This window comes from Leuciscus leuciscus (genome assembly GCF_965113295.1).
Source record: "Leuciscus leuciscus genome assembly, chromosome: 13".
Classification (NCBI taxonomy): domain Eukaryota; kingdom Metazoa; phylum Chordata; class Actinopteri; order Cypriniformes; family Leuciscidae; genus Leuciscus; species Leuciscus leuciscus.
The window spans coordinates 41,257,195-41,268,766 of record NC_138737.1 but is presented as its reverse complement, the minus strand read 5'-3'; the positions used below and the strand labels follow the sequence as shown (position 1 = coordinate 41,268,766).

Genomic DNA, 11,572 nt, shown 5'->3' with positions numbered 1-11,572 from the left:
GAAACTTTAGGATGAGCAAGCCAACCTTTGATATGTTGTGTCACAAGTGTCCACATTCCTCTCCTACGACGACACGACGTGTCCATCCGTCCCTCTGCAGACGCGTGTCGGGGTTTCTCTCGTCATTATTCCGCGGAGGACGTCGCCTAATGCCTCAGAAAACCCGATCTGCCTGTTTACATGACAGTCGCATTGGCTCATATCTGATTTATATCTGATTTATTTCCACATATGAATGAGGCCTGAAACCGATCTCGATATATCCGAATGCATGCGTTTTTTTCCTGTTTTACACGGTCATAGACCACATCCGATCTGTGTCATATGAGCAAAACATCTGAATTGGGTCACATTTCACTGACAGTGTAAACGAGGCCTTAGAGAGGCACACGTTTAATAAATCTTATGAATATTCTGTACGTATTATAGGCTACAAGACAGACTCGCATGCTTAAATTCACTTGGACTACATTGTTCATGGAAAATGAAAGCTAGGTCTGAACCATTGTTAAGTCTTTGGATACATATTAATATTTTGAATTCATTCACTTGATACACAGTGATACGAACCGTAACGATGGCGTGAGTTTTACCGTATCAGTTACAAACACAGATTCAGCAGGAGGAGGGACTGAGTTACTGACGACTTCTTTCAGTTCAGAATCACTTATTTCTTTAGAAGACAAAAACTCAGTTTATCTGTGAATCTTTACAGACCTTTTACATTCATAAAAAGCTTTATTGCACAACACCTGAAAGGGAATATTGAGGGGGGGAAACGTAGAGCTTTTTAAGATAAGGCTGTTTGTTGGTTACAGCACAGTTTAAAACCAAATGAAAGTCAAGCATCATCACCCAACTCTTTTTAAAAGTGGCCCTGCAATGTTTAGCAGGACACAGAGCAACAGCTGAAGATATCGGTCTGTTTTCAGGATTTTGTGCCATGAGCTTACAGTGTGTGAAGAGAGAAAATGTTCACATTTCGCACATCAGTGTTTGTTTTAAAAATGCGAGAAGAAGCTGAAGATCAACATCTTGACCAATCTTGTTACTCAGAAACAGCAAATTCTGAAAGTAAATCGGGTTGCAAATGCTGAGAGTTTGAAGAGCCAAACACAAATACTGCAGTTCTCGCTGTGGTCTGTGTGTCTTCGAGACCTGACGGCCGACGCTGAGCCATGATGAGTTAACAGTGTTAATGTTTAGCCGGTGTTGAGAGCCGTTGTGTTTCGCTCGCTCCAGCTATTTTTGGACACAGAAACGCCTCCTCTCGTCTCCGGCAGAATCACAACCGCAGCATCCTGATCTCCGGCCCTTCGGCACCAGATTAATATTAATACTAGCTTAATAACACAAAGGTTTCATTTTTATTCATACATTTTTTATTTCATTTCAAATCAATGAAAATGAAAATTACATCTATTATAAAAAAAAAAATGTTTTGGAGGTCTGCATCCACATATGCCAAATGGATCTACTTCCTGCAAAATTTTTGCTCAATAAATACAATTAGAAATATGCAAAGAAAATCTATTTGTTATTATTTAAGGGAATATTTAAGTAATTTTAGAATTTGACCTCAATTTAAGCCACAAGGTTTCATACCCTTTCTAGCACTGCTGTCATTTGTCATTTTTCAGTGATGTTTTTCACATTTTTGAGATGTTGTCCTCATGGTCTGGTGTGTATAAGCAAAACTCTAAGTTTACAGTGCCCTATTATGCTTTTACAAATATTACCTTTCATGTAGTGTGTAATATAGCAGTTTGATATTTTCAGACCTTTTACTTTCACAAAGCACAAATAAATAGTCTCATAACAGAAAGAAATGATTCTGAACTGAAACGAGTCGTCAGTAATTCAGTCGCTCTTCCTGCTGAACTCATTAGCATAATGCCCGCCTCTGGTCTTGATTGGCTGATCAGCGTCTCTTAGCTCCGCCCTCAAACACAGTAGTGTATCTGAGACTGGAAGAGTTTGGTTCGTGTTGTTCGTGTCGAGAAGACGCTGTTTTCTGCTGACAAAGCAAATCCACTTTTCTGAGATTGATACAGTAAAACCCACGCCATCGTTACTGTTCGTATCACTGAGATCAAGAGCTGAGAGTCAGATATAATAATCCAATCACAGCAGACCAATCAGAGCAGAGCAGCTCTCAGAGAGGCGGGGTTTAGAGAGACCTTTTTTTACCTTTGATGCTTGTAAACCTATTGTAGGAGACTCAAGAACAAAATTAGGAGCCTTTAAAATTGCGTAATGGGGAAGTAACATAGGGTTAAATTACCAGAAAAAACCCTATTGCTGTTTATTTCAATCTATTTAAACACAATTTATCTACACATCGTCAAGGAAATTAACAGTTCATCAGGAAATCATGAAAACTGTTTTTTTTAAAGAATTTTGTAGGTGCACTTAAACAATGCCATTGAATCGTTCATTTAAGAGATTTGTTCAAAAACACATTCATCCAGTGATGAAACAAGTGAATCAATCATTCATTCAATCAGATTTTTTGGAAAAAATAATTCAAAGACTGTAGCAATTATTGTGCAACTCTACTGAACATGAAAAACAAGTAAAAACTGCATGAATTGTCACATTCAGTTCAATGCAACATCTTAAAGTTGACCTATTCTTCCCTTTCACAGAGTCTTGATGTTGTTTCAGGCTCTACTAGAACAGGTTTTCCTGCTTGAATGTTGATTATTCTCTCATATTCTCCATTGTTGCGGCTCCTCTCTTCCCAGTCTGTCAGTAACGCTCTGTTTACTTCCTGTTTCTATGAAGCCCCTCCTTCTGAAAAGCACACTGTGCTCTGATTGGTCGGCTGGAGCCGTGTGTTGTGATTGGTCGAGAGCTTCGAGTGTGTTCGGGAAATGTCCCGCCCCCTTACCATAACCGCCAGTTTAACACACTACTGACCAACTCAACCAGGCCCCCGCCCCTTTAAGCTGCGTATGAATTATTTAAAGGTGCTGTAGGCCTATGTAACTTTTTCACTCTATAAAAGCATAAAGATACCATAATATGTTTGCATATATTGAGGGAACATGCTAAGTTCACATACTCGTTTCTCTGAAAAGCACTTCTACAGCCAGTTATTTTACTCTGAAATGTGTGTTTCCAGGCTGGAGTGTGTGTTATTGCTTTGGTCTGTGATACTGCATGTTGGCAATTTTCATTGTCCATATGCGCTCATTCCTGTTGCGTGTCTCAAACTGGCGACTCGTGTGAGCGTCGAGTCTGTGGAGGCGGGGCGGGAGAAACCACGATCTCTGATATTTTGAATTTAGACTGCAGTACCTATTTCCACCACTAGCTGTCATTCTTACAGACTGCACCTTTAAATTAGGAATATTGTGACTTTTTCGATCCCGGAAGAAACTCAAGACTACAATGGAGGCGTTTCAGGGAGTTCAGAAACACTGACACTGATATAGAGAATAACTGGAGCTTTACAGAGCTTTTTCATGCTCAAACAGCAACAATACACACTAAACACAGATGGAAAAGCATAACAGGACACTTAAGAATGACTCCACGAGTGATTCACGGTTTGGTTCTGCTTGTTCATGTCCATATCTCTCCATCTCTCTCTGCTGGTCCTCAGCTGGCAGCAGGTTTGTAAAGCTCAGTAAAGTGTGTTTCCCACGCGAGCACGGCGATGTTGACACGGCACAAATACACCTGATGTGGCTTCTTCATCTGTCAGGCAGGGCGCCAGATGCACATTAACAGATTTGACTTCACAATCAACTCCATAAAACGCTTTATGGCATCCCACATGAGTACACACAATCAACACTAAGACCTATGACGAGGAGCTTTAATTAATCTCTCACACACACACACACACACACACACACACACACACACACAGCCAAATCCTGAGACACACAGACCGGATTCATAACAGTAGGATCCAGGTTATCTAATAATGCCAACATCTTCCTGAATCCCAGCTGCTGTAATTGAGTCCGGTCACTAATGAGCTCAAAGCAGAAACCGTGAGGGACAGCATGTCAATAATATCATCAACAATCTGTCACCAGCCAAAAGATCTCATATCAAAGCCATCAACATCTGAATCCTTCAAATGAAGTTCAATGCACTGAAATGCCAACAGATCTGAAACAAAGGGGTGATTTAAAGCTCCCCCTCTACCGCCCCGCTGAAGTGAAGGAACAGCCCTGACCCACTTGGCAGTGTTTCTGCTCGTTTACCTCAAATCCTCCCAAACACATGAGCAGACAAACCCTGACACGACTCGAGTGTGTGGGTGTATGATCACCATCAGCAACGCCACATTCCAGCAGGAGATGCTTATCGACAGAGCGCTGACACACACACACACACATATTTTTTCTCCATATAGTGACTTTAATGGAGTCCAACGGGTTGAAGGTCCATATGTGAGTTTCAGTGCAGCTTCAAAGTCTCGACACGATCCAGACGAGGAATAAGAGTCTCATCTAGACAAACCAGACGCCATGTTGTTGATTATGTTGAAAGGTCAAGCGTGATGTAGGCGGAAGTACCGACTTTGTGTTTACAAAGCAAACGTGCAAAGACTCAGTCAAACGCCATTTACAAAAAAAGAAATAAATGGCAAAACAACGATGTCGGACGATTTTGAAGTCGGAGGAGAAAATGAGGAGTTTTTCACCCTTTCCTACATTTATGAACCGGATCACGTGTGACCTTTCAACCGGATTACGTAACGTGTGTCGCATCACAGCTAGTGCAAGACCAGCATTAGTTGTTCAAAAGTATATCAATGTTTATTTTGTTATAAATGTCGGCTGGTTTGTCTAGATAAGACTCTTATTCCTCGGCTGGATCGTGTCGAGACTTTGAAGCTGCACTGAAACTCACATTTGGACCTTCGACCCGTTGGACTCCATTGAAGTCACTATATGGAGAAACATCCTGGAATGTTTTCCTCAAAAACCTTCATTTCTTTTCAACTGAAGAAAGAAAGACATGAACATCTTGGATGACGTGGAGGAGAGTAAATTATCAGGAAATGTTCATTCTGAAGTGAACTAATCCTTTAAACTGCAAATCAAGGCCTGTGCTTTCAGAAGCATTTAGCCTGAATCACCAGAACATCTTTCCAGCGCTCCTCAATAAAGACGTTCCCCTGCCTCATCACTGCATCACAGAGCCACAGTTCCACTAGATCTCGCATTTCTTTATAATGCACATGTGACTTTAAGCCTTAAACATTTGCTTTTCTGTGATGCATTTAGATGACGATCTGGATCCAAACACACACATGATCTCCTTCCTAAACCACAGCGATTCGCCTCTGTCTACTCAACCTTTGACAGAAGACGATCATGTTTATTTGACAGACAATCACCTGATGCACAACATACAGTCCAAAAGTGACGTCAGGAGAGGATATCTGTTTTTAATGACCATACAAGTTCATTAAACCATCAAAATATGAGGAAAATAAAAAACATTAAATATGAGGGAAGAACGAAACACTAAACTTGGTTACTGTATTTTTCTGACAAAATTATTTGGCAAAAAAAAAAAGGAAACAACAGCTACAGGTTTTACTTTTTACATTGAAAAACAAAGCTAACAGTGTGCATTAACTACAGCATAATCAGTTATTAATATGACCTTGGTTCTCTCTAGTTTTTGCATGTTCATTATTTCGATGTATGACAGTCTGGCCAAAAATTATGTTGCACATTTGTCATTGTGTTATCATCACAAATAAAACATATTATCACAAATTAAACAATCAACTCCAAGCACAACTACGCAATATTACTACAAAATTACCACATTTATATTAATAAATGTTTGAATAAAGGGTGAAGATGTCAGTTTCCTAGGCTGGCCACTATTGTCTTTATGTGTGCCATTTTTAACATGCGTGATGAGTCTTTATTTTTAACAATGGCTCCTTCTGTCATCAACTCCTGAGATCATTGTTCAGACTAAACACTTCCAAACACTAAATGTTCATCCCTTCAGATCTGAGTGAGGAATATAAGAGCCATTGTTCTACTTATCAAATACCAGAAGCCACCATGAAATGCCACTTTGTTAATCAACTTGCAATTTGTTTCAAAATGTTTGTCATTATTACATGTTTCCAAGGACACCAGGAATCCAGGATTTGTGCAGTTGTGGTTTCAGTCGCTTCGTGCAGAACATTTTCATACATGATTAATTAGGATTTCTATGTGAAAACATTTAGAGGGTTAGGGTTAGGGTTAGGGTTAGGGTTTGGGTTTTAAGCACACGCACTACATGTAACGTGACTCTGGCACTTACAGATATGAAAGGATATAAAAACTTTCTAAACATTGTAATCTCTAGAACACCAGATATCTGCAGAGATCGCAGACGATCTCATGATGGCTGTTGTCTACATTCACAGATTACAGTTTCCATCAAATGCTTATCTTAGAATATCTTTCAAAAGCTTCACGATCTGACCAATCTTTTACAGTGAAAGTCATTTCTTCATTTGTGCTGGGAATGAGCACCAATAATGACCAACTCTCTGTATGGCCACCATTAAAGACTGAGAGAGAGACAGAGAGTAGTAACCTGAACGAAACACGGACGGTGTAAATCACAGATAAACAGCTTGAACAGTAAAGCGGGTCAGAACACACACACAGTCAAAGTTCACATGCACTAATGTCAGTCAGAACACACACACACAGTCAGTAAGTTCACATGCACTAATGTCAGTCAGAACACACACACACAGTCAAAGTTCACATGCACTAATGTCAGTCAGAACACACACACACAGTCAAAGTTCACATGCACTAATGTCAGTCAGAACACACACACACAGTCAAAGTTCACATGCACTAATGTCAGTCAGAACACACACACACAGTCAGTAAGTTCACATGCACTAATGTCAGTCAGAACACACACACAGTCAAAGTTCACATGCACTAATGTCAGTCAGAACACACACACACAGTCAAAGTTCACATGCACTAATGTCAGTCAGAACACACACACACAGTCAAAGTTCACATGCACTAATGTCAGTCAGAACACACACACAGTCAGTAAGTTCACATGCACTAATGTCAGTCAGAACACACACACACAGTCAAAGTTCACATGCACTAATGTCAGTCAGAACACACACACAGTCAGTAAGTTCACATGCACTAATGTCAGTCAGAACACACACACAGTCAGTAAGTTCACATGCACTGTCAGTCAATCGAGATGAATCAGAAATCCAACCCAAAACTTGCCATCCAGTTCACATTTTCCATTACATCTCATCCACTGACCAGTTATAAACACGTGCACGTTCATCAGAAGTAAAACGTACACGTTTACTGTAGAATAAGCTGTTGAACAAACTTGATTAAATTAAGGAAAACTTTTCCACGAAAATTAATTAAATTTTTCCAACAAAATCTAATTTGTTTTAAATGATCTGTTGTAATCTTGTTGTATGAACTTAAATTAATTTAGTCATTCCTGCTAGATAAAGTTATCAGGTCGACTACATTTAATTTTTGCCTAAAATCGCCAACATTATAATTTTAGTTAATTCGACTCTACAATTATTTCCAACGATAGAAGCTACTAGTGTTCAATTAAATTAAAACCACTTTTTACAGAGTAATATTGAATATTACTTGTGCATTACACCTCTCTCGCAGACCTGCATGTGTAGTGTATACACTGAGTGCCCACAGCCCTAAACTAAACACAGTCGACACTCTTCTGCATTATGGTAACCACACAATTCAAAAACATTACAGAAAGTCCTCTAAGTTTCTAACATTAGTGAATATTAAACGCTAACATTAACCAACAACATCTTTCCATTTACAGAAAAACATAAAATAACACTTTAATCCCTAAATTTACCCTCCTAATGCAGTCCCTTGCAAAGCATGCTGGGAACTACAGATCCACTGCCCAGTTAGTTGACAACAAAAATGATTAATGTAGTTTTCACACAAATTAATTAAGTAAACTTCAGTTTTAAATATATTAGGTTGACTGAACACAATTAAATTAAGTTGTGACAAAATATTAAACAATCGTGTTACTTTAGATTATTTTTATTCATTAAATTTAACAAGAGGCAAAAATGTATTTGTTGAGTGTATGTAAACGTAAAGATCTTATTATAACAGGCTGGGGATCATAAGCATCACAGCACATAAGGTGTTTCTGGATCAGATTGAGAAGATGCCCGTACTCAAGCGTATCCATGCTTAGCTTTTCCTATTGATCGGATTATTTCCGGTCTAAATCCCCCTTTCAATCCAATCGAACCGTTATTCGGATCAATTGAGACATTTACATGTAGGCTTTTCCAATTATTTGGGTGTATGTAGTTACAGAAGAGCCAAAACTACACCAAACAGAACCAACCAGCTAAACCTTCTGAAAACCACCTCGCTTATGCTGGGAGACCAGCTACAAACCACTCTATAATGGTCTATTCCAGTAGTGATGGGAAAACGAAGCTCTGAATCAAACTTTCAATCAACTGAACCAATAGCTTCGCAAAATGTTTCACCGTTTCAAACGCTCAACGCTGTTTTATTGAAAGTGTAATCTATTAAACGCAATCAACAAATCATCTAATACCATTTAATATGAAGTGTCTATAACACATGATATTTTATTAAATGTGTAGGGCTTGTTTAATGGACAGCATGGTTAAAGGTGCAGTGAGCGATATCTGAGAAACGCTGTTGAAAGTGAATCTATACATTTGTAGCCAATCAGTAGTAAGGGGCGTGTCCACTCATGAGGGGGAGGGGCCTGTGCTGCATAACCTGTTCATGAATTTGGGGGCGGAGCTATCAAGAAGTTTGTTTTTGTGATTTCAAACATCAACAGCATCAGAAATTGCTTACTGCACCTTTAATCAGATAAATACCAACTAAAACTCTTCCTTTATATTATTCAAAAGCGACTCATAAAAACGTATCAAGCCAAGGCACACAACAATTAAAGTATAAAACATAAAAAGCGTTTGTTTTTGCTTTTAATTTGTCGAAAGCCTTTGCTTGATACGTTTTTATGAGTCGCATTTTCCCTACATCCAAAGAGCAGCGGGATACGGATTTTTACACCCCGTGCAGAGCTTTTTTGCACTCAATGTCTTATGTGTCATTAAAAATGTTTACAAATTTGTCAAAAATAAATAAACATTCAGACACTGGTTAACAGAGATCATCGCCCCCTAGTGGGGAACCACTGAAATTTCAAAACTCTTCAAAGCAGTTATGACATAACGAAGCCTAGATTACTGTAATCTCATGACTTTGGCCGTTCGATATGCGACACGAAATAATGACTCGAAACAAATTATTTTCAAAGGATTCGAAGCTTCACAAAGCGCCCATCACTGCTCAATGGCACTGCCACAGTTTTAATGAACACAACAGAAACACACCTGAAGCTCACACCAGGCCACCTCCACCCAGGTGTCCGTGTCCAGGCCCTTGTAGACGGTCTTGAAGGACCCGCGCCCGATCTCGATGTCAAACTTGAGGAAGCGTCCTCCCGGAGAGGTGGCGATAGCCTTCATCCCAGCCTCCTCCTCGTTCTCCTCGCTGGCCGCCTTCATGCTCATCTTCCCTGCATCCGTGGAGTCCGCCTTAGGGTCTGTTTTCTCCTTCTCATCTGTGCTGGTGCTGTCTAGGTCTTTCTGACCCTTCTGGCTCTCCGTGCTCGACCCTTCTTGTAAACTGGAGCGTACGGCCAGAGTCCGGTCCACTATGGTGCGCAGGTTAATGCTGAGTATCTTGTTCTGCTCCTCACACTCGGGTGCGCAGTCGTCCGCCTGGTGCTCGTCATGATCCGCAAACCACAGGCTCCGTCGGATGAACCTGTGGTGTTTGGAGGACGGGTATGAGCTCGGGTCACTGCCCGCCCGCACCAGCGCAGAGCTCTCCAGCTTATTCACATTGCCCTCGCTGATGGTCTCATAGATATTCAGCTTGAGCTCACACTGGGAGTTTGGCACCGAAGAAGCGCAGCAGTCGGGTTTGGGCTCCATGGTTTAAATCAATCACACGCTGGTGCAGCACTGACGCATGTTCCCGAACATCAGCGATATCACATCTGTGGGAACATAATAGATTCATCATTAATGCATTCACGGCAGAATCGTTTTTAAGATTTAGGACACACCACAACTCTTAATAGGTCTAATAACAATATGCACAATTTCTGTATGCATGTAATCTGGCAAACTTGCCTCCGTGTGCAAAAGGTGTCAGTTTTTAATTTAACACTGGTGCAAATGTGCTTCTTTCAGGGACTTGCTCATTTAATAGGCTAATAATATTTACATTTTTGAAAACGTGTAGGCCTACATGAATTAACATGTTTTCTACCCTGTTTTAAAGCAAAACAATCCATAAATTGGCAAGAAAAAAAGACTCTCTCCCTCTAAAGAATTATTCTCAAAATAGAGAGAAAATTCTAATTTGCTCAAATTAACAGATTGTAAATTGGCTAGTTTTCGTTTTAATCTGAAGTTGCCACATTTTTTGATTGCCGGCAAATTAGGTGACATCTCATTAAATATGCATATTTTTTTCATATTGCATCAGAAGTGACAGACTGCACAAACAAGGCGAGTTTTTCTTAATTTCATGAACAATCAAGTGGTAAGTCATTGTCAAAAGGTTTCCAAGTAATACAATAATTTTTCATGGACTATAATAAAAAAAATATGTGGGCTACATATTTCTATTTTACCAGAAATATGATGGAATATGGTTCTAAACGCGCGGCGGTGAAACATGATATTATTTACTGCATGAGCAAATGCCACTTTAAGAGCATGGCCTCCAAATGCTATGCTACCTCTAAATTCTAATGTAATCGACGAAGACTTAATCAGAACAATATGTGTATTTGGACAGTACACAATATTGTGGCAAAGTCAACATTGTAAAATGCTTCATAACCCCTGGTTTAGCCGGCAGTCTCTATGCGCGAGCGAGCGTCTTGCTGATGAATGAACGCTTGAAATGTTGACGCTGAGCGCGAGCTACTGCAGGTGCGACACATATAGCTCGATTATCCTCCATCATATGCAACGAACATAAAGCAGTGATGCGAACTCACATGTGCTGGTGATATATGGTGAAATCCAAAGTGTCGCGCTGGGTTTGGTGGTGAAAGATGATCGGCGGAGATGACGAGCAGACCACCCGCAACACGCAATAAATCACGCGTGAAACGCGCTTTGCGCATTTGCAGTAGAGTCGTGTTGAGGGTCCGGAACCAACAGTCGAGCTTTAAACACGCTCGTGTCTCACTCACCTCGGCATCCCTGGAAATTTCCCCGTTTGAAAAGGACTGCTGAATCCCTGCTTTAGTGCTCCTGCTCCTCCACGCCCATCTGAGACCGAGCGCTAATGAAATGGAACATTCCAAACATTCCTCTGCCTCCTCATTACAGGCACCTCACCTTTCACACGTTACATTATCATCATCATCATCATCAGGGCAGCCCTCGCTTTTTAAAGGAATAGTGGACTCACGAATAAAAATATTCTCGTTTTTTCTTCTCCCTCATGCA

General features: G+C 40.3%; 1 protein-coding gene across 5 annotated transcripts in view; it reads right to left on the bottom strand.

The window, feature by feature from the left end:
• LOC309511976 (serine/threonine-protein kinase WNK2) overlaps positions 1-11,525 on the bottom strand; it is a 79,381-nt gene extending 67,856 nt beyond the window's left edge. The window contains exons 1-2 of one of the 5 annotated variants that reach the window (XM_082187364.1): positions 11,116-11,525; positions 9,431-10,101 (exon numbers count right to left, since the gene is read on the bottom strand). In XM_082187364.1, coding sequence (XP_082043490.1) covers positions 9,431-10,036 — 606 coding nt within the window. In that variant the 5' untranslated portion in view covers positions 10,037-10,101; positions 11,116-11,525. The remainder of the gene's footprint in view (positions 1-9,430; positions 10,102-11,115) is intronic. The other 4 variants (XM_082187361.1, XM_082187360.1, XM_082187363.1 and 1 more) reach the window with 4 other exon arrangements.
• Positions 11,526-11,572: the final 47 nt, after the last annotated feature.